This window comes from Ictalurus punctatus, chromosome 4, assembly GCF_001660625.3.
Source record: "Ictalurus punctatus breed USDA103 chromosome 4, Coco_2.0, whole genome shotgun sequence".
Lineage (NCBI taxonomy): Eukaryota > Metazoa > Chordata > Actinopteri > Siluriformes > Ictaluridae > Ictalurus > Ictalurus punctatus.
Window position 1 is genome coordinate 26636670 of NC_071284.1, and position 22698 is coordinate 26659367.

General features: G+C 39.9%; 3 protein-coding genes and 4 non-coding genes across 10 annotated transcripts in view; all 7 read left to right on the plus strand.

The window, feature by feature from the left end:
* LOC108264589 (F-BAR and double SH3 domains protein 2) overlaps nucleotides 1-5999 on the plus strand; it is a 107471-nt gene extending 101472 nt beyond the window's left edge. For all 3 annotated transcript variants that reach the window (XM_017466254.3, XM_017466256.3, XM_017466255.3), the window contains 4 exons: nucleotides 331-548; nucleotides 1950-2109; nucleotides 2225-2316; nucleotides 3038-5999. In XM_017466254.3, coding sequence (XP_017321743.1) covers nucleotides 331-548; nucleotides 1950-2109; nucleotides 2225-2316; nucleotides 3038-3121 — 554 coding nt within the window. In that variant the 3' untranslated portion in view covers nucleotides 3122-5999. The remainder of the gene's footprint in view (nucleotides 1-330; nucleotides 549-1949; nucleotides 2110-2224; nucleotides 2317-3037) is intronic.
* A 94-nt stretch (nucleotides 6000-6093) lies between these two features.
* LOC108264850 (NACHT and WD repeat domain-containing protein 2) lies at nucleotides 6094-15547 on the plus strand. 2 transcript variants are annotated; one of them, XM_053678086.1, is made up of 8 exons: nucleotides 6094-6836; nucleotides 7076-7164; nucleotides 7596-7703; nucleotides 9238-9438; nucleotides 9550-9685; nucleotides 9778-10005; nucleotides 10131-10292; nucleotides 10400-10530. In XM_053678086.1, the coding sequence occupies exons 1-7, from the start codon at nucleotides 6797-6799 to the stop codon at nucleotides 10172-10174; spliced, it is 846 nt and encodes a 281-aa protein (XP_053534061.1). In that variant the 5' UTR covers nucleotides 6094-6796; the 3' UTR covers nucleotides 10175-10292; nucleotides 10400-10530. The 2 variants fall into 2 exon arrangements, with proteins under 2 accessions (XP_053534061.1, XP_017322264.2); XM_017466775.3 differs by having other exon boundaries at nucleotides 9778-10292; nucleotides 10400-15547.
* A 777-nt stretch (nucleotides 15548-16324) lies between these two features.
* rps3 (ribosomal protein S3) lies at nucleotides 16325-22342 on the plus strand. Its single transcript, NM_001200139.1, is given in 7 exon segments — nucleotides 16325-16359; nucleotides 18851-18981; nucleotides 19141-19234; nucleotides 19557-19651; nucleotides 20312-20499; nucleotides 21429-21631; nucleotides 22290-22342. Coding segments are annotated over 6 exon segments (738 nt in total). The 5' UTR covers nucleotides 16325-16329; the 3' UTR covers nucleotides 21629-21631; nucleotides 22290-22342.
* LOC124628132 (small nucleolar RNA SNORD15) lies at nucleotides 19342-19491 on the plus strand. Its single transcript, XR_006982452.1, has one exon. It is a non-coding gene; the product is annotated as a small nucleolar RNA SNORD15 (small nucleolar RNA).
* On the plus strand, nucleotides 20046-20195 carry LOC124628131 (small nucleolar RNA SNORD15). Its single transcript, XR_006982451.1, has one exon. It is a non-coding gene; the product is annotated as a small nucleolar RNA SNORD15 (small nucleolar RNA).
* LOC124628130 (small nucleolar RNA SNORD15) lies at nucleotides 21108-21258 on the plus strand. The gene has a single exon (XR_006982450.1). It is a non-coding gene; the product is annotated as a small nucleolar RNA SNORD15 (small nucleolar RNA).
* Nucleotides 22048-22197, plus strand: LOC124628129 (small nucleolar RNA SNORD15). Its single transcript, XR_006982449.1, has one exon. It is a non-coding gene; the product is annotated as a small nucleolar RNA SNORD15 (small nucleolar RNA).
* Nucleotides 22343-22698: the final 356 nt, after the last annotated feature.

The following is a 22698-nucleotide window of genomic DNA, read 5'->3' on the forward strand; positions in this document are numbered from 1 at the left end:
TAGGTAACATTGTATGCAGGGAACAGAAGAAACATCAAGAGCACACGTGCCATAAGATTGAACAAGGATTCATTCGAGCCAATCGTTTAGATTTGTGTGAACGTCGCGTAAAGGGGTGGCCTTTGTGGTTTTTAAAATCTTGCACCACATTTAAAGCGCCACACCACCCTTGGAAACTTTTTTATTTTTGTAACTTTATTATCTATAGTGGTGTAGCATGTCATTAATCCCATTATTCAGATTTCCTCATCATGGCATACCATCATGCGGATATATTGGCACACCCAATGCCTTTTTATTCATCTTTCCCTCTGTCTCGCTCTCTCTTAGTGAGTTTTGCGAAGGCCATATACGACTACGAGGGCCAGACAGACGATGAGCTGTCCTTCCCAGAGGGCGCCGTCATCCGGATCCTTAATAAAGACAATCAGGAGGACGATGGGTTCTGGGAAGGCGAGTTTAACGGACGAGTGGGAGTCTTTCCATCCGTCCTGGTGGAGGATCTGACTGCAGAAAATGGAGACACGCACTGGGCTTTGGATGCTCAGGTAGGATAGCTGTGCGTCAGTGCGTTACTGTGAGCACACACTTTTAATTGAAGCTTAAATGATATAGCGAATGTGTTACTCTCACTGACTGACTGTTCGACAGAACTATACATGTTACGTACATACGTACATCATACACTTATTCATAGTGTTTGCATTTTTAATTTTCCATTTTATAAGATGGCTTTCCCAATTCTCTGCCTTTCTTGCACACTGCCCAGACACACACACACACCCTGTCCAGCACTGGTCATACTTGCTCCAGATAAACCGGGCATGCCTTTTTCCTGTCTGCCTCTGATGCCCTACATGTCTGGGCGCTTATTAGAACAGGCGTGCCCACTTCCTTCCTGCAATTATCATCGTGCTGGGACTGTTTTTAAAAACCCACGTCTGAAACGAGACGACAGCTACTTCCTCCGTCATCATTACTCCTCTGATTAGAATCTGATCTCAATAAGAAGCCAGTAAATTAAGGGTGGCTAAGTGAATAAAATGTGTTGGAATCTCCTTGACCTTGTAATAGACCAGTCACTCTGCTTAACGACTATAAATACACAGACAGATAATCTGCCACAGACTCAATCTCGCTATTTAAATTTTTACACCCATTTACTGACATGAGATTTAGTCAAGGGAATGACATGATATGTCATGATGATAACTTATTAATATACTGCCATATGCAGTACTTTAGCTGTGTCTCCGATCACATACTTACTGTAGTTACGAAACAAAGTAAATAAAAATATAATAAATGCGAGAGGAATAAGGAAGCAATTTTTCTACACAGATTGTTATGTTATATTCGCCTTGGGTCTATATTCATGTCAGGATATATTTCAGTATGTTCAGTAGGTTAGTGTGACTCATGACTCCTATAATTAATTATTTTGTAAAGAACATTATGGCGAGCACAACAGCCAAGGTCATCATGGTACATTCATAACATTTAAAAAAAAAAAAAAAAAAAAAAATTCCCCTTACTTCAAATCTAAACCAAACTGTTAGTGAAATTAATTAAGCTCTTATGTATGAATCCATTTAAAATGATGTTCCATGTAATTACATTGCTTCTAGATTACAGTAGAATATGTACAAGCGTTTAAATGTGAAATACAGTACTTTGTAATCTGTATTACAATTTGTCATTGGTAATACAACCTCATCAATGACATCAGAAATACCATTTATATAATTATATATTATTAAAATGCCATAGTCACATGATTTATTAGGGGGTCGATATTTTTTTCATTCTCAAGCATCTAAAGAAACGGCACCTCATCGGTTTTCTTTTGAGAAAATTTCATTTCATGAATGGGGACGTTCTTCTGCTGCGTGGTGTATAAATAACAATACCTTCTGAAGGGTTAACATGTTTCCTGGTCAATTCCACAGGTGTCATCGTGTGTGAAACTGCAGTCGTCTTTGCCTCCTTTACCCCTCTACGATCAGCCCCCCTGCAACCTGGACTGTAGCCCCGCCCCCAACATGCCCCGCTCACCGTCCGTCAACGGAGAGCACAAGCAACCTGGGCTGCACAAAGCCCTACCACACAGTAAGGGACCCTTCCAAAATCTAGTCAAGTTACTTCACTTGCTGCCTTGCTTTTCAAGAGCAGTCTTGCACTGGATAGATTTCTAAACTTTTGCTTTTTTTTGGTCTTCGTGAAGATCACAGTTCTGGTCTGAGTCCAGAAAGCCCAGGCTTTCCCCAGCCACTGAGATTCACACCTGATGGATCTGGCCCGGGGAAACTGCGACCTGTATGTAACCCTTTTGTAATACTTTTCCCACATTTTTAGCAAAGTTCTGTGTTTAAAATTCTACATATGGAGTGAAACTACACTAGTTATTTGCATTAGAGCCTGCATTATTTACTTGTCAAGCATTCAACAGAATATGCACTGCTCTTTTGAAATTCCAGAAGGCACTGAAATGGTTAGCATCCAAAAAGTGACCCGAGTGAAGTTACCAAATACTCATCATACACTACTGGTTTTTGAAGATGACACACAACCTATCCACAATATTCCTAGGTCCCATGATGCCTTGTGCAGGATATGTGCAAAACATTTTAGATGTTACTTCAATTGCTAATGTAAGAGAACGGAAATTTGGGTACACACAAAAATGACATCAAAATGAGATGACACTCTCTCTGACATGGAAAAGAAAAGAAAATGACCAGTTTGTTATTAGGTTATAAATGTTTAGTAACAGAAAACGGTATGAAGAAATATCATACATTTACATTCATGGCATTTGGCAGATGCCCTTATCCAAAGCGACTTGCATTCATCTCATTTACACATTTGAGCAGTTGAGGGTTAAGGGCCGTGCTTTAGTAATAAAATGCGTAAGCATCTTTACATTATTGAAAAGTCCTATATAAATAAAATGCATTATTGTTATTATTATTATTATTATTATTATTATTATCAGACTGTAGAATGAGCGCCGGTTGTTTTGTTGCCCTGCCCCCAGGTCCGTGCAGCTCCGCCTCCTCCAAAACAACACCATCGCAGACAAGTGGACAAAACCGAGGAAGTAGAGATCACGCTAGTGTAGCAGCGCTGCTCTTTTCTTTAGAGGACTCATCCACGTTTGACCTCAAACTCCTCCTACTGGCTTCAAAGGGGTGGGACTATCTGTAATCCCACCCTTCCAGCACTCTGAACGAGGTGGACTGCATTTCAAAGACTCCTCCCTACTAATCCTGGAAGAAGAAAAAAAAAAAACCTCTTATGGCGTCATGGACTGTTTGGTGCCTTTTAACCCTCATCATGCCAAAACAATCCTTGTATTTGTATTTGTATTTGTAGAGCCAAAATATTGTGGCATTACCATTTACAAGGTTGTGCTCTACAACTTCAAGATGGCAGAAAATTTAAAGAGTAATAAAGCCTGGTTGGTTAACTTGCACATATACCTATCCAACAGGCTCATCAATAGCAGAAAATGCAATATCAGGAGGTGATTGAGGGATTTATGGCGGCATATTTGGTGTACAGTGGGTGTGGGTGATTAAGTTTGCCCCGTCTTCAGCCACGTGTAGTCCTACCATACGTATTTAATGTTGTATTAGTACAGTACATTACTGTTGTCATAGGAATGTTCAGAATATGTGTAACATTTCTTCATATATTGTAACTGAGTGGATGCTTTTTGAAATATAAAGTTGAGGACAAAGGCAACTGTGTATAAAAGGGTCACATGGCGAGGTAGGAAGGGTGAGAGGGAGTTCAAGAGAATGAGGGCTGGATCCTCCATTTTCTTTTTCCTCCCATCGCTCCTCCAGCCAAACACCTTACTCCTCCATATCGTGTTAATCTGACTACAGTACTAATTACATCAATATTAGCCTTCTCTCAGCTTGTCCTTAAGAAGACTGCCGTTTGTACGTATTAACTAATATTTAGTAGTCAAAAGGAAGACAGAGAATGGAGGTTTTTTTGGCGTGCGTTGTCCCTGGGAGCGAGCCGTTAAGCCGTTATTTTATCATGCGGTCTAACATGTTTGCAAATGCCAATCAATATGCGAGCATTATTTAAAGCGCTTAATTTTTCTTCCTAATTCTTATCTTGCTCTTGCATCACAATAGCATAGGCTCAGTCTAATGGAGTGTGTTGGCAGATGGGTCCCAGCCGTTTCATAGTAATTAGCGTCCTAAGTGCTTTTCCTTTGTATAAGGGGCAGCTATTTTTTTTTCTATTGTCTATTTCTGTTTCATACGTTGAACAGTGTTGTTCAGCTAGAAAAATAATATTTCATCAACAAAATCAGAAGGTCAATTCCCATTTCATTCAGAAGTACTGAACGCCTATTATTATTATTATTATTATTATTATTATTATTATTATTATTATCAGCCCATATTTCATGTATTTTTAACCATATTTTTACCTAGCCATGTGCTGAATTTATCTTTTTATACAATAAAATTTACCTGACCTCACTTACTGCATATATACTACATAATCCAAAATAGGATTCTGTCCACTATGTTTTTCACACGCTCACATGGGAAAAGGCATTTTTAATAGCATTGCAAACCATAGAAGGCATCTCTTTAAATCCATGTATGGGAAATCTTCGAGTAGGAAGAAAAGAAGTAATTGGTATTAGCATGTACTTTCAAAAAAAAATTGTTAGCCAGCCAGCTTACATGGGCTAACCTGACAAAATTTCTGTGAGGATTTTGAAGTCATATCTATGAAAGTTCACAATAATCAGAGCTAATGCTAGTTAGCTGGCCAAATACATGCTAACCTGACAGGAGTTCTGAGAGGATTTTGAATTCGTATCCATAAACATTCACAATAGTCGTGTGTAGCACTAGTTAGCTGGTTGTGAGCTAACCTGACAGGATTTCTGCAAGGAATGTGAAGTTTATAGACGTTCCAAATATTTCCAGCTAATGCTAGCTGGCTAACTTGACAGGATGTCTGAAAAAGCCTTACCTTTTTGAGTGCAATCATATAACAAATTTTGAGGACCAGGTATGTACTCAGAAACATTCTGTTCGAAATCACATATTAGATTTGTCCTTCAAATAGAATTTCTGCAGCGCTTTGGGATATGGCACAATACTCTTTTTTTGTTTTTTGTTTTTTTTCATTCGCCCAAGGTATCAGCACATGCCTGCGTTCAACGGTATAGCGTGTATCTCAGCACTTTTCCAAAGCTTTGTGGCTTTGTATCTTTGACTTTTATGTCCGCAACCCATCAAAGGTCCCTTGTGTAGCATAGACGCCTAAATGTGTATATGGGTTTTTGTTTTGTTTTTGTTTTGTTTTGAATTCAGTGTTTTATATTCCAGTGGTTTCATTTGCTAGAGAATACAGCCCTGTTATTTATTCTCTTCCTCCAGGAGTAAGAAATCAGCTATTTTGTAGAGATTAGCATTACTAGTGTTAATAACAGTAAATAATGTCACCTTAATAAAGTAAATAATGTCACCTTAAGAATGGTGCTTGTAAAGAATTGGGGGGGGGGGGGGGGGGGGGGGCGTATGTTTTGGATTTTCTTTCAATAGAGTGGACAAAATTGGTGTATCTGCCCTTATGTCATGTCTTTTTGTTGCAGCTTGTTTTCTTGTTGATCTCATTGAGATCTTTTGAATGTTATCAAACTTGTTTTGAAGTTTATGGCCCACACTGTCAGAAAGCTCCTCTCAAAGATTGACTTTTTTCTTTTCTTTTTTTTTTTTATAAACTTTCCCAGTTTCTTTTCGACAGTTTCTGCTTTCTACAAAGACTTCATCCACATTCATTTCATTATATTTTTTAAATGCCTTTTGTTTTATTTTATGTGAAAGACACTGCTAGAAAAAGATGGTGTGATAACATCAGAGAACAGGTCAAGACATTTCTTTCTGCATATTATTAGCTGTAAAGTAATTTGTATTTATTGTGTACAAATGTTAAATAAAAAAATGAGAAAATGATCTTTGCTTTCTTGGAGGTTTGTGTATTATTATCTTCACTATAATACATATATGCCATAAAGTCTTATTGGTCCCCAAGTGTTGTCGAATGTAAGGAACATATCATTTATTTTAGTTATAGAATGTAAATAAATGTAGAAGGCATTCAATTCAGTAATAAATGCAGAAGTTTTGAAAACTGCAGTGCTGTACAATAATAAGTTTTTAAGACGGAAATCCTTCAGCGACTGTGCACGCAAAGTGCTTCTGAAGCAGTCGGATATGAAACCAGTTAACATTCGAAATTCTAAGATGTTTAAAACCATAACTTTTTCTATATTTAAGAATTGTGAAATCATTTTCTAAAACTTCCTACAATACATTATTTTAAATTTCCCTAACCCTGGGCTTCGCACACACAGGGCAGAGGCGGGATTCAACCCCCAACCCCGGAGTTGCAAGCCACCATATACAAATATTTGAAGAACTAAAGAGATGCAGATAGTGCTGTGACATTGCATTACATTACACCAAGGATGAATATATTTTATTAAATATATGTGGGAAAACTGTTTGCTTTTGTGCCAGCCCAGAAAATGACATTACAAGTCCATTCATTTCCATGTTATATCAGGACAAAAATTTTCCCAGGAATTGAAGGAGGGGCTTCAGCAGCAGCTCCTTTCCACCTCCTCTTACCCAGTCCATATTTTCAGCCCAGGCTGTAACATGAAAACATGAGTGATCTATCTGTCTGTTCTGTTTTTACCGTCTTTTTCTGAGATGGGTTCCTGGAACAACGCTTCGACGGATGTAGAATGGCTTGTGTGAAAATATACTTGTGTTCTAACCCTGATGGTAGGTGCACTTTCTCATTTTGATTGTCAAGAATGATCTTTCTGGCTTTGTTACAATGTCATTAAGAAGAAAAATACTGTTCAAATCTGAAGTATGGACTACGCACTATAGTGTGCTACAGACTTTTGCTCTATGGTACCAAAAGAACGGATTTTTATGTTGCATATACTATATTATTTATGTTTGGTCTGTAGACATACATTATGAAGACTCTTTCAGATGTTAACTGTGTGTTCCAGACTCTGTAACGGAGAGGAAGGTGCTGAGAGAGCATGTGTTCCCTAAAATAAGGGACCACTGCAGACGTACACATGGCGTAGACTTCAGGGCAAGTACATTTTATTTTACACTTCTTTTTTTTATGATTTAAACTGACTTTCTTGTGTGTTGTTTTAATTCTTGACAAAGTACTTGTGTCGGTGGCCATGAGAGGAGTAACTGTGTATATCTAAAAGCATGACTAAATAAATATAGTTGACTATATTTTTCCTTGGAAGCATTTTGTTTTGTTTTTTAATGAGAACAAAGTACAGTTCTGTCCAATCATCCATGCTTTTTAATTATTAAAGTCAAACCGATTCCGGGTGATGCTACATTGTTATTGTTTAAGCACCATACAGTATGTTGCTAAATGCAAACAAATAAAGAGAAGCAAAGAAAGGATCATATGATAAATTGTCAGCATTAGAGAAGATTAAACTCCGATTCGGGCTTCAGTCCGAGTCAGGCTGAGCAATATCGATGATCTATTCTGTGCAGGTTATTGACCCTTATGAAGAGCCAAACCCAGATAAGTGGCCAACGCAGCAGGTGCGATTGCAGTTAATCGAGGACTGTCGGCAGAATTCGCTGGGCCCTTTCTTTGTGGTAATGTGCACTTATTTGTCATTTCCAACTCAGTATAAAAGTGAAATCAATTCATATAAATTTGTGCATGCACATTCACATGGTATGCTGCAAAAGTCATTTAAAGAACTTGCAAATTGTTATGGATGTTTAAAGAACTTACAAACGTTTTGTAAACTGTGCTACCAGCTACCAACGTACAGGTTGAGCTAGTCAAGCTATTGTAGTAGACCAATTTAGCCAGCTGGTAAGTGCTGGTAATGCAACATCTTGGATGTTGCAGCATTTTATTTTTAGAAAATAACACAACATTAAGGCAATTATTTAGGCTTAAAATTGCTTAGTCTTCATTCATCGATTTAGTCAAGTAATAAGAAGTTAGAAAATGTACGATCTCTATAATGTAAGATTGTCTACCAGCTATACCAGCTGAAAGTTAGTGATTCACAGAAGACAAACGAGTGTGAAACTAGCAGATAGTTTGCAGATTTCATGACAACTGATGTGCACAAACTTGGATATTTATTTATTCATTCATCTTGAGTATAACCTCTTTATGTGACAAAGTATGCGACTGCTTTTTTAAATTAAAGTTAAAGTTGTTCTCGTTGGCACAATATGCAGAACAGTTTATGAATAATTGCTGATAATTGGTGATTTCCAGTTTCAACATATCCTTTGCCAGAATTTTTAGGACTTTTCATATTAGTCCTAATCTAAGATAAATTTTGTGTAAGTTTTATATTCACTAATCACAAGGCTGATGTCACTTGAGCATCCCAAATGCACTATATTGCCTAAAGTATGTGGATACCTGATCATACCTATATGTGCCAATTCCACAACCATGGGCATTAATACAGAGTTGGTCCCCCTTTGCTGTTATAACAGCCTCCACTCTTCTGGGAGGGCTTTTCACTATATTTTGTAATTTGGCTATGGGGATTTGTGCTCATTCAGCCACAAGAGCATTAGTGAAGTTGGGATTTGATGTCAAATGAGAAGACCACTCAAGTTCTCCTATATCAACCTTGGCAAACTGTTTTCATGGACCTCGCTTTGCACACAAGTGCATTGTCATTCTAGAGTAGGTTAGGGCCTCTTAGTTCCAGTGAAGTCTTGATTCTGGAGTATACAGAGACATTCTAGACAATGGTGTGCTTCCAATTTTATGGCAACAGTTTGCGGAAGGCCCACATATCCGTGTGATTGCCAGGTGTCCACATAATTTTGACCATACAGTATACCTCTTTTTAATTAAAAAAAACAAAAACAAAATCATGGAAGTTCCAGTAATTCATGCATAAAATCATTGCATGTATAGCCTACCCTGATAAAGCTGTAATTCAGTAGGTTGGTACATATGGGGCTGGACGATCCCAATTAGGATTATGTCCTTTCAGTTCTCAGAAAGCTATGATTAGGATTTATTAACTTATTTTAGCTATTTTTTACTCCGACATTGTTGGATGTTTAATCCAACACTCAAGAGGGGTATCACACAAACCTAATACATTCTCACTTACAAATCAGTTACTCTGCATGTGATTATCAGAGCCTAGTGGGGTCGCAGTATGGAGCTGCATGTTTACCAGAACAGGTGGAGCTTTCTGAGTATCTCACAGTGCTGCGAGTTTGCCAGGAGATGGGATTCAGCTCTGAAGTCCTAGAAAATTGCTACAGAAGGGATGAGAACACCATACCCCCATCATTCTGCCTTCTCAGTCAACATGAGCATGATCAATATAATTCCCAGGTAAAAGTCTTAATGAGTATTTTGAATGGAAGAGAGATAGTTCTTAAATTAATGAATGATCCCAATTAATTCCTTGCCATTTTAATTTTTTTGCCATTTTAATGTCTCTAGCTAGGGCAGAAAATTGACAAGAATGTTTGGAATGATCTACTTGCAAAAGGGAGGAAGACTTTAAATGATGTTATTACCCAGAGTCTTTTAGAGGGCAGTATTGACCAAGAAAATGCTCAGAAATATTTTAGGTCAGGTAAGTATGTGCCCACAGCATTTTTGTTTTCCTAGGTGGTATTTTGTATTTCGGAGTGCAAAGACAACTTAATTTGCTTATCATATTTTCAGGGCTTGAGAACGACCTCCGCTTTGCACTGGATGGCCAATCTGGTGCTGATATCAAAAGGTGTCTTTGTTATGTTTATAAAACTGGTAAAAGGGCTGGCCAGAGGAAGAAAGGAAATGAACCATATTCAGAGCACCAAGCTTTGCGACTGTCCCAGCTGTGTGATAATTTCCTACCAGACCTGGTTAGGACCCACCAGGCCCTGATATACACCAGCACCAGCAACAACAGTGAGTGTGATGATAAACAGAGCTATACTGAAGAACTGAGCCACCAGCTTCATTCAGATCTTGTAGGTCTTATAGACCAATCTATTGTCAAGGAAAGAGATCAAATCCATCATTCATTCTCCCAGCAGAGAAACCTGTGTCACATCCTTTCCACTCTATACAGAATTGAGCGTGCAGAAGTCAGCCAAATAAGAGCTTACTTGGAGCAAGACGCACAATATCCACTTATTCTAACTGGTGGGCCATGTACAGGCAAAAGTGTACTTTTGGCCCACTGTGCAAGTCAGGTATTTTTTTTTCAGTTATATGGGTTTTAATTACATAGATTTTTCTTATGTAAGCTGTGCATACATACAGCATACAGTGTAACTAATAGCATAACTTTCTCTTTCAGATTCAAGCATGGATGAAGGACCAGAACCCCGTAGTTATTGCACACTTTGTAGATTTTAATAGTTCTTTGAAACAAATTCTCAGCAGCATATGCCAGCAAATTGCTTTATGCCACAGTCAGCAGTACAACACGTGTCTCAAAGACATTTCGCAATTGAAAGAAACTTTCAACAACCTCCTAACCACAAATTCACCAAATCTTCTAATCCTCATTATAGATGGGCTGGATCAAATGCCTGATACACATACACCACTGGACCTAACCTGGCTTCCCAAGAATTTACCTTGTAATGTTAAGCTCCTAATCTCATCTACACCAACAAAGTCTGGCTTTCTCTCTGCCATAAAGACATATTACCAGGAATCCTCACTGTTTATTGACCTACAACCAGTAAATAGCAAGAGCTGCAGCCAGATGCTGACAACCCTCCTTTTGGCATGTAACAGAAAGATAACATCTGGCCAACAGATGTATGTAAATCAAGCTTTTAAAAAATGTGATCTCCCATTGTATGTGGAGCTTCTCTACAGACAGGTGTGTTACTGGCGTTCAGATTTAGAGATCACACCTGACACATTGGTCCCAGGGGTTCACACGAATATTGGCCTGTTTTTAGACAAGCTCGAAGAAAAGCATGGAAAAGTAATAGTCGCCAGAAGTCTAGAATATCTCACCTTGTCCAGGTTTGGTTTGACAGAGGCCGAACTGACTGATATTCTATCTTGTGATGATGAGGTTCTACTACCATTCCTCCCAGCAGATGACTATGCACCATATAAGTTAAGAGTTCCCGAGGTTGTGGTAGAGAGGTTACTGTTAGACCTAAGGGGGTTTCTGAAATCACAAAATATATTAGGCACACAAACTATGTTCTGGGTCAGCAGACACTTTGTCTTAGTCATCCGTAAGAGGTACCTGGGCTTAGACAATCAACAGAAAATACACTCTTTGATAGCAAACTATTTTAGTGGCCGATGGGCATATGGCACAGCTAAGCCATTGCTCATCGCTGCAAGTACTAGCCAAAATGCCATGCCAATGAAGATTTATGCTGACAGGCAAGTTCCTGGTCAACCTTGGACATTTCAGCCCTTCAGGTCCATTGTGACTAGATCTGGTTCATCTGAGTGTGCACATCCCAATCTAAGGAAATTGCAGGAACTGCCTTTCCACTTACTGGGGAGTGGAACTATTGAGGAGCTTGTTAGAGTGTTGATGTCACAAGAGTTCCTTAATGCAATGTTCTGTGCAATGTTAGTAGATGAGTTGGTATTCTGGCTAGAGAAGACATCTCAAATTGTGTTTTCCAGGGAACTCAGACTCCTAATTTCTGTCCTGAGAAGTTCACCCTGTTTGGTAAAGAACTGCTCTGCTGATTTGGCTTTGGTAATGCAGGTCAAGCTCTTCCCCTTCTTCAAGGTTCTTCCGAAATTAAAGGAATCTGTCAACCAGGCAGGACATGATGGTAAAATGGGAAGTCCTGGGGTGAATATGGTATTATGTCCCACACCCTCTGTGCCTGCCACTCATTGGGTGCTGCCAGCAGTTGAAGTATCTCCAATTACAAGAGCAGCTGTATCTCAGTCTGGCTATGTGGTAGTAATTCAGAACAATGGTTCTGCTTGGGTCTGGAATGGAACTGATTCAGATGGATACAAAATCCCCCAGTCCTCTGAACTACAGTTTACAGATGTCAGATGTTCTGCAAATGTATTTATTCTCTCCACAGACAGTGGCAACTTCCTATCATTGGACATGGATGCTCCGTTGTACCTCCAGCAACTTCAAATCCAACATTCAGAAGGGCCACTAAAGGGCATTGAGGGTGTATTGATGTCCAGCGGCAAGACGTTTATATTCTCAAAGAAAAGCAATTCTGTCAGTGTGTTTGCAGAGGGAACAGAAATTGCTCCAGTCCAATGTTCCTATGACATAACATGCATGTCTTCTTGTGATGGTCACATGATTTGCTGTGGACAGAACGAGGGTACCGTCAGTATATTTGACACCCATAGTGGTAATCTTTTGGCCTCCTTTATTTGTTCATTAGGCACAGCTTTGTGTGATCTCATCCTTCACAAGAATGAAGCGACAATAACATGTATTGACTGCACAGGAAGTGTGTTTGTTTGGGACCTGAAGGACATTAACAAACCTATATTTATTACAAAGAGGTTGAGCTGCAACAAGAAAGAGGTGTTAAATATAGACCACATAGAAAGCAACCTTCTTATCTGTAAAAGACAACAGATTCAAATAATTCAAGGACATTTGTTAGCTGTTGAAGAGCAATTTAATGCACCTAGGAGTAAAACATTTGTGCAAGCAATTCTGGATCATGATGCACACTTCATCATTGCTTTGATGGAGAACTGCCCATTTCTATTGGTCTGGAATTGGGTCTCGGGGCAATGTCTGTTAAACCTTGACATTAGAAGTAGCCAAGCTTTCAAACTTATAAAGTTCAGGGATACTTACCTCACAGCTGTGACAAGCACAGGCATTGTCAGTTGGGACATGGATCTTATTTCAGTAGCAGCCTCCACTCCAAAATCTAGTGGGAAAGTGATGAAAGTCATTGTGGAACCAGATGAGGAGCACTTTTACACCACAGATGGGTCTGAGATGGTGTGGAAGTGGATAGTGCTGGGTGGGAAGGTGGTGGGGCACATGCTTCACCATGGTCCTGTAGAGAGCTTGACTCTTTCAGCAGACAGTGTTTACATGGTCACCATTGCCTCTGGTGATATCTATGTTTGGAACACTAGTACACATGAGAACATTCACAGAATCCATGGCAGCCAAGCATCTCGCACACTGATAACTCCAAAAGGTCATTTTGCAGTGTCACTCTCAGAAACAGGCCCATCAAAGGTCTGGAAGTTGTACAATGGACATGTGGTTTGTTCCATTCACCATCATCTCAGAGATGCCGTCATTACCTCAGAAAGTACTTTCATTTTGGGCATTAATAAAGGAGCTCTCCTTGCTGTCAGTCTCTGGTCTGGTTATGTTAGCAAACGGTTCTACACTTCTGACTGGTCAAATGTTGCTGTCTTCCACACACTGTCAGACTATCCAGACTATGTGATTGTGATTACCAATTCGGGAGCTTTGTACTCATGGAAACTAACAGAAGATACCATTTGCCACCAGTTCCAGTTTTCAGAGTGTTTTGAGTATCCACCGCAGTTCTTTATGCTCTCATCAGATGGATGTTATGGCATAATTTCTGTAGTTGGATCCAAGATCAATATCTTGGACGTTTGCCAAGGTAAACTGTGCTCTTTGAATGCTGAGGGACCAGTCTGCCAACCGCTTGTGGACATTTCGGGTAAATATGCAGTATATATCTGCAGCTCATCAGTGAGATGTCAAAATTACTCTTGTGACCTCCATACCAAGCAGATCTTGGTTATCATACGGGTAACAGATGGGAAGACGGTGAGCAAGTTCTACCTGTGTAAGAATGCTACTGCTCTAACACTCTCTGAGAAGTTGTGTGTGTATATTGGCTTTGAGGATGGTGCTGTTGGAGTGTATGCTATCAATGACACAGAAGTAGGATACAGCAGTGCCAATGCTAAATACCAGAGCACTGAACTCGTGTGTCCATTTGATGAACCTGTGCTTTGGTTGCCATTGGCAACCCCTAATCTTACTTGGGCTGAATTATTGTAAATGTATTTAACATTGCTATTTTATTACCTATCTTAGAACTATGAGAAAGATATGTTCCTGTATTTCATGTGGTAACCTGGTGTCTTCTGGAATAAATGTTTGTATAACTTTTCAGATTGAATTCACATTGTAATGTTGCTACTCCATTCAACAGCCAACTGTAAATTTGTGTATCTTTGTTACATATAGACTGTTCAAATTATGCACCTGATGCTTTATTTTACTCAGAACTGTGTAAGATTACTACTGTAAATGGCGATGATATCAACATCATGACTGAATAATGAACAGTACTAGACTAACTGTTAACATCTCCTGGGGGCCAACTGTAATATAATTTTGAATAACAATATAGATGGATGGATAGATAGATAGAAAAATAGTTTTTCTTTTCATCCCTGAGGGAAATAGTTTTGTCACAGCAGCAGATAATTACAGACATTATACGACAGACTCAACTGTAAGTCAGTAAGTAACGTGGATGCATCAAGTGTCATGTGGAAATAAAATGTCAAATGAAATAAAGTGACAGTGAATTAATAAATACAATAAAACCAGAACACTAAAGATAAGTGTAGACAATCTGAAGGAGGCAGATTACAAGCAAAGTATAAATGTGTATTGGCGGTGTTGTGCTTGAGTAAATTTTATGGAGGTGTGTCAGTGTGTTTATAATCAGAGACGATCATTGACCTGGTGGATGAGTTATCAAGACCGATGGGAGCAGGTATAAAGGACAATTATTTGCTGCAGCATGGCTGGATTAGTATGGAGCTGAAGGTGCTCCACTGACTGGTTAGATAGTCATGGAGGGGGTGAGAAGCATTGTCCAGAATAAGCAGCAGCTTACTCAGAATACTCTTCTGAATAATCAGTCCCAGGGAGTCTAGGTTGGTCCTGATTACCTGATTACTTCTCCTGCCTTATTGCCACTCCCCCAGCACACTTGTACTGGTAGTACACCCTGGATGGGATGCCAGTCCATCACAACACCATGAACATACACACACTCCTCAACACTGAGGAGCAATTTAGAATAGCCTATCCATCTACTGACTTTTTTAGGAGGTGTGAGGAAACCCATGCACACACAGGAAGATCATGCGGCGCAGACAGGAGCTCAGGATTGAACCAGGAACCCGGGATCTATGAGGCGGCAACATTTTCCTCTATCCTCTATCGGCCATGTGGATCAGCTAAATGCAGTGCTAATACATCTTATTAAAAGGTCTTAGGAGAAAAAAAATCCACTTGATTTGAGAACTAATCATTGAGTTATTGTTTGAGTTCAAAGGTCAATGCTGTTATACCTGTTTAAAAAAAAAAAACAGCTGGCCAGATGTTACACGCAAATGATATTATTATACTTGAATATACTAAGATTATACTATTGTATAGTAACATTTTAGAATGCTAATTACCTATCCTGCATGTTGTCCATAATAAACGGTACATCTACTTTTATTAACACCTACTTGTTTTTGTTATATATATCACATGTGGACCCTTGTACCATTCCACTTTACACATTTAAAATATATATATATATTAAGGCTGAACTGCAACTTACATTTTAATACCCACAAAATGATTTTGCCATGTTAGTGTACATTTGTTGAAGCTTTTAATGGAATTCAGCCTCAAGAAATGTATTTAGCCTTTAAATTAAAGCAGATTTCAATTAAATTTGTGGACAGTGTGCACAAATGTTTATAGTTGAGAAGCATATTGTTATACGTGTAAATAATTTGTATATTATTTAACACCCTGGTGATGACATTTCAAATCCTTAGCGGTGAATCCTGATTAAACATTTAGTTGTAGCAGGTGTTATGTAAACGCTAGTAAGCTTATAAAATGGGGTGGTTGTTTTTTTGTTGTTGTTGTTTTTTAGATTCTCAGCTTCTTGAAACACTGCAGTACTGTAACACTGAAAGAGTCACTTCTCAGAGCCCCTTTTTTCAACTATGTGCATTTTTCAGGTTGTTTATTCCTTATGTTCAGAGGAAAAAACTGTCCCGCTGCCCTCTGTTATTTATTTATTTATTTGTATGTTTCTTTCTTTGTTTACTTGTGTGTTTATTTATTTGTTTTACTCGTTCCATGAAAGGCCTTCGTTTAATGAAAATTACACAGGGAAAAAAACTACAACTCCCGTCAACCCCAGAGGTCAAGCGGAAGTGAAATGTTACTATAAATTGATTTCCGCTTTGTTCAACGTTCCTTTCCTGTCTGCGGCCTTCGGCAAGATGGCGGTTCAAATTTCTAAGAAGAGAAAGGTTAGTGAGATTTTTATCCGATTACCCGTCAAAGTGAGGGTTTATATACTGCAATAACGGTTTTAGATGATGGAAATTGTGTTTAATCACAACAATTTGCCTCAAGATAGTTGTTTTATTAATACTTCATAACCGGATTGGCTTGGATGCGATTCACTGGGGCGCTGATGTGAAACATGGCCGAGGCTGATGTCTCTAACCGGTCCTTGAGCTCAGTCCCGAAGCTGGCGCTTATTTTATTCCTGCGTGACTTTATTCTTTAGTTTTTACCTTTTTATGTTTTTGCTCTTAATTTTCTTGAGCTCTGGGCCTTTTAGCCAGTTAGCTAAGAGGTAACTTATTTATCCCGGCTTCGTGCTTATGAACAGCAGGCACTATGTTTATTTAACGTTCTGCAGTAACTTAAGCAAAACTAACTAACGTTTCGTCTAGAAACTGTTTATATGAATATTTATTTTACTCGTAAGTCAGTTTTATTCATGAATCTCGCATGATATTCGTGTTACCACAGTACATTACATACTATATAGGGGTTATTCTCATCTCTCTATGAAGCAGGAAGCTATTTATGTTGAAGACTGTTAACAATCACCATTTTAAGGTTTTATAACCGGGTACTCGTCAGGACTGGGAGTTTGTGATTAGTTGCATGTTCTGCCCCAACACCACCACTTCTCTACCTAGCATGAGAATCTTACTTTCCTCAATCTTTTATGATCTTAATGTTAGACCGAATTAGATTAGTTTTTACTTAACAGAAGTTTAAGTCTGAAGATTCAGAATTCGATGAAGTAGGATGTGAAGTTGGAGGCTCCTGCTGAATTCGATTAAAATTGTAATTAATTTGCGTTTTTCGGTGATAAAAATATATTTTGACGTATTCTACTTGGTTTCCTTGTTTGTAATTTTAACTTTGTGGTATGTTAAATGTCTGGAAAGAACACGGAAATCCGTGGTAGCATTCAGACACGACTGAGACCAGGTGTGCGCACCGGGAGCGAGTCTCCTTTTCCCCCTGAATCCGCGGTGCTGAGCGGTGACTGACTTCACTGCACTCAGACTTGAGTTGCTGGCTTTACTGAGGAAGGACATCGCTGATATTTTTAAAAAGGAGCTCCAGGAGACTCTCGGGGATGCACTGTCTACTATCCAGCTTGACCTGCAGACTGAAAACACAGTTGGCTAGTGATAAAGTTGCTACTGATGCTACCATATCAACGCTGAAAGGTACTGTTTGGGAAATGGAGCACGCTCTCTCCAGTTGCACCAATGACATAGTTCATATGAAGACTACTATCGAGTCGCTCACTGCGACCGTGACTCAATTAGAGAATAAATGTAAGGTTTAGAAGTCGAGGTCATGGCGCAATAATGTTACTATAGTGGGAGTTCCAGAGGGCGCTGACACCTGTACAACTGCTGTAGCCGCCTTGTTAAAAGAAGCGTTTGGTCTGGAGATGGGGCCGGTTTTGGACCGGTCCCAGCGGACCCTTCAGCCGAAGCTCAAGCCTGGTGAACAACCACGAGCTATTGTGTGCAGATTCCACTATCACAGTGACTGTGTTGACATTTACACCGTGCGAGAGAGCTCCAGTGGATTAAAGTGAGGGATTTGACCATTTTCCCTGACTACACAGCCAAGGCAGCCCGGGCCGTGTTTAACGAGGTTCGGCGGCAACTTCGTGGTATTGAGGGCGCTCGCTATGGAATACTTCACCCAGCTCGGCTTCGCATTACATATAACGGTGTTCAGAAGGACTTTATTTCAGCGGAGGAAGCAGGAGACTATGTTAAACTCTTGATATCGGGGTGAACTGCATCACCTACACCACCTGCACAGCGGAGTCTTTTTCGCGGTTCTGTTATTTTTATTTTTTGCACTCGGCCTTCCAGCTCTACAGAATTCGGATTCTTATTGAAGATACTGTCAGACTGTTTATCAGACTTGGTAATTTTGTTGGTTAGTTCAGCTTACTCTGAGTTGTTTTCACATTGTGGGCAACGTTCGGTTTTTGTAGGATACACTGCTGTCTCATTTGTTTATGGAGACTTTGGGTGTTTGGAGGATTGCGAGAGTAAGCAGAACATGCCAATGCTTTGAAGGATATAATGTTATTTAATTGTGAATCTGTTTTTAGAGGATTTAAACCTAACATGGTGAACAAATTATATTATAGAATTCAGGCAATTTTACTGGGGTTATCTCATACAATGTAGCAAGTAGTAATCTGGAAATACCTTTGTAATATCACAGTCTAAAACTGGATCTAAAGAGAAGCAAATTAGTAAATGAATCACATGTTAATGAATCATATGAAAATGAATAAATAAAAAAAATTAGACAGAAAAAAACCCCCCAAAGGTTTAAGTCTGATCAGATACATGAGGTACGTAATTCCACATGTTTAGGTAGCTGCTGCTGATGATATTAGATGATATTTTTTTCTATTTGATGAACACGGTTCCTAACGTTTTGTGATTTCGTCCTTAGTTCGTCTCAGACGGCATCTTCAAAGCCGAGCTGAACGAGTTCCTGACCCGAGAGCTTGCTGAGGATGGGTACTCCGGTGTGGAGGTCCGTGTCACCCCGACAAGGACGGAGATAATCATTCTCGCCACCAGGTAAAGCTTCACTTGAGCTTTATATACTTAGCGTGGGGTTGTTTAGCAGCTTTGTTACAGTAGCAGAAAGAGTATCTCATCCTGATGAGGAAATAAATTGGGGAAACTAGTCATGCACATGGTTTAAAAAAAAATACTAACAACAATGCGTTTGTGTAGGACCCAGAATGTCCTGGGAGAGAAAGGCCGTCGCATTAGGGAACTGACTGCTGTCGTTCAGAAGAGGTTTGGCTTCCCAGAGGGCAGTGTGGAGGTAAGACCGGTTTTCCATGTCAGTTTTTGTATGCGAGTTGCCGTGTCAGGTTGTCGCTGTTCTATAGAAAGATACAGTTTCTAGAAAGTATTTTGCTGATCCTTGTTCTTCAGTGACGATACGATGACGAGTCGGAACGGGACGCTGGTTGTCTCTCTGGATTCTGAGTTAGCGGTCACGTTCTGTGCCCCTGATTCAGTTCCTCAGAGCGCAGTGTTCCTTTTGGTTGAAGACATCGAGGCATTTGTCTGAGAAGAGTTAGGAAAAAAAACAACGCTCAGCATTGTTCAGGTGCACATACTAAACTGCTGTCTGTGTTTAGCTCTACGCTGAGAAGGTTGCCACCAGGGGTCTTTGTGCCATCGCTCAGGCAGAATCTCTGCGCTACAAGCTGCTCGGAGGTCTGGCTGTCCGCAGGTAAGTCATTATATATGCCAATATTTCAAGCCGTACACACTCGGTGGTGGACAAATTACTCATTTGTACCGTCCCAGACACCCTGACCCTACACACACACTTGTTCCTTTTAGAACCCGCTCATTTTCTAGATCAGCTTATGGAGTGGTTTGTAGATGCAGTTTAGTATACCAAACATGGCATGCTAACTTTGCACACGTTCAACTTACTACCCTGAAATTTCCACTCTACGTAGTTCTCCAGTCTTGTACAGGTTCTGTTAACATGCTTGAAACCCATACTTGCTTGTTTTTGCACCTTAAGCCACCATCCTCTCCCCTCGTATTCCTTTTAACACATCGCAACAACACTCACTTTTTTTTTCTTTCTTGCAAGTATTTTGCTGATCCTTGTTCTTCAATGATGATACGATGACGAGTCGGAACGGGATGCTGGTTGTCTCTCTGGATTCTGAGTTAGCGGTCACGTTCTGTGCCCCTGATTCAGTTCCTCAGAGCGCAGTGTTCCTTTTGGTTGAAGACATCGAGGCATTTGTCTGAGAAGAGTTTTTTTATTTTTTTTTTATTTTATTTATTTTTTTTTTCTCCTTTCCTCAGTGTTCTGATAGAAACGCTTGATCTGTAGCAGCATGGTGAACTGATTTGTCACTGTCTTCATCAGAGCCTGCTATGGTGTTCTGCGCTTCATCATGGAGAGTGGTGCCAAGGGCTGTGAGGTGGTAGTGTCTGGCAAGCTCAGGGGTCAGAGGGCCAAGTCCATGAAGTTTGTGGATGGTCTGATGATCCACAGCGGAGACCCCGTCAACTATTACGTAGACACAGCTGTCCGCCACGTCCTGCTCCGCCAAGGTGAGTGAGGGATGAGATGTGTAATAAGTGCTTTAAAAAAACAAAACAAAAGCATGTGTGTTGTCACAGGTTCATATTCACGGTTTATGGGTATGCAGTTGTATATTCAAATGTTGTGACATTGATGTCCAACACTAAAGGATTACTTTTCCTCAATTCATCTGTGAAGGCTTTGTGTTGGAGCTACTAGGCTAGTAAGTAATGGAAGGCTCTAACCAGCAGCATAGCTTAAATCTCACACTTGGTAAATGAAGCAATTGCAAATAGGCTTGTAGTTTTGAACAATGTTTTAGAAAATAATCTTTGAAAAAGGACAAAAAGGCACTTGGCTAAAAACAGTAGCACCAACAGCCATCACCTTATAGTTTGGTGGCAGACATAAGATACTGGAAAGAGGTGTTAGTTTATTCTCCTTTTCTTTAAGGATCTGTAAAATTGTCGTCAAACAACCTTTTAAAGTGTGAGGTGAGTTTTAGGCATGTAGTTTGCATGATGCTGAACGGTTGCTGTGAACTTTTTCCCAACTTATAGTTGCATTAGTATTGTTCCAACGGTACAAAACTCTGGTTATGTACTAGTCTAGTGAACATACTCTTTTTGCGATTCCCCTTCAGTGATGATACGATGACGAGTCGGAACGGGATGCTGGCTTTCTCTTTGGATTTTGGGTTAGCAGTCATGTTCTGTGGCCCTGACTTGAGTTCCTCAGAGCGGTGTGTTCCTTTTAGTTGAAGACATTGAGGCGTTTGTCTGAGAAGGGCGTTTACAAGTATTGCTACGAAAGTACAAATGTACTGGTGTTTAATTCGGACAGAAAAAATTGGCTTGCAATAGGCATCTCCCTAACCGGTTTTTGTTGGGAAAACCCACAAGCAGAGGAAATGATGTATGATTTGGCTCTTAAGATGTGTTTTTATCCCTGTGTCCAGGTGTGCTCGGTATCAAGGTTAAGATCATGCTTCCCTGGGACCCCAGTGGTAAGATCGGCCCCAAGAAGCCTCTGCCTGACCACGTCAGCATCGTGGAGCCCAAAGAAGAGATCCTTCCCACCACCCCTGTGTCTGAACAAAAGGGGGCCAAGCCTGAAGTCCCAGTCATGCCTCAGGGAGCTCCTGTACCCACAGCATAAAGGGTAAGGGGGGCAGGGCAGAGTGGTTCCAGAATTTAGTCGTCATTATCAAAAACATAAAGCAACGTGGTTTTGCGAAGGCGAACATTAATGCTGCAACCTGGTTGCTAATTGCTTATTAGTGCTGTGTGAAGCTGATAAATGTGGCCTCTAGCTGTAGATCCATGTTGAAGGTAATTCTATACATTTATTACATTTGTAAACTGTCAGTGTTAAAACTGACATGCAGTGAAAATATGCATTGCTATAATGTTTGGAAAGTTTTAAGTGGCTCAATTTTAGAGAAGTGCTATGTAGTTGGGATATCTGCTGTTTTGGGTGGAGCTGTGTTAAGTGTCTATGGTATGTTCTGCATGTGGCTGGATTGTGTGTGCAGTTTATTAATGAGGCTCGAGCAGCTTCATACAAGTTCTCACCCCCTTCAGTGATGATACGATGACGAGTCGGAATGGGATTGTACTTCGCTCGAAGGAGTCTGTCCCTGAGTCACGTTCTGTGCCTCTGAGCTTGGACCCTTTGAGCGGAGAGTCCCTTTAGCTTGAAGACATCGAGGCATTTGTCTGAGAAGGGTGCTAATGTCCAGTGCTAATGTCTAATACTGGATAAAACACTAAAGCTGACACAGAACGTGCAATAATATTTTTCTTTTTCTCTCTTCTAGGTGTTCACCAGTGGAGGATGAAGTTTTCTGTACAAAAATAAAAGGATAAATACATTTATGGCCTTCGTCTCCTTATTTGTCTTTATTAATTTACATTGTGATCTATAATGGTGACCCTCATTCTAACCCAAGCCATTTCAGGTGAGGCAAAATGGTGCATTTTAGACAATTTTGACACATTAAGTGTTTTTGATTACTGTGAATGTCACTTCTATTTGTTTTGTGTAACATAATGTATGTAAAATCATCTCATCAGATTACTGCTATATATGCAGTCACATGAGTTTAGTGTATTTAATCATGAGCAGGTTTTCCCTCTAAATTCACACAAGTGCTACACACTGTGACTAAGCTCCTGACCTGCTGATGCAATGTTCTCCACCCTTGTGAGATTTACACTGATGCTTTT

What these genes read in the sequence shown, in the direction of transcription:
- LOC108264850 (XM_017466775.3), top strand. Translation starts at nt 6,797, where the DNA reads ATGGCTTGTGTGAAAATATACTTGTGTTCTAACCCTGATG. An exon ending in CTTGTGTTCTAACCCTGATG is followed by an intron (nt 6,837 to 7,075) that starts GTAGGTGCACTT and finishes TGTGTGTTCCAG; the next exon opens with ACTCTGTAACGGAGAGGAAG. An exon ending in CACATGGCGTAGACTTCAGG is followed by an intron (nt 7,165 to 7,595) that starts GCAAGTACATTT and finishes TATTCTGTGCAG; the next exon opens with GTTATTGACCCTTATGAAGA.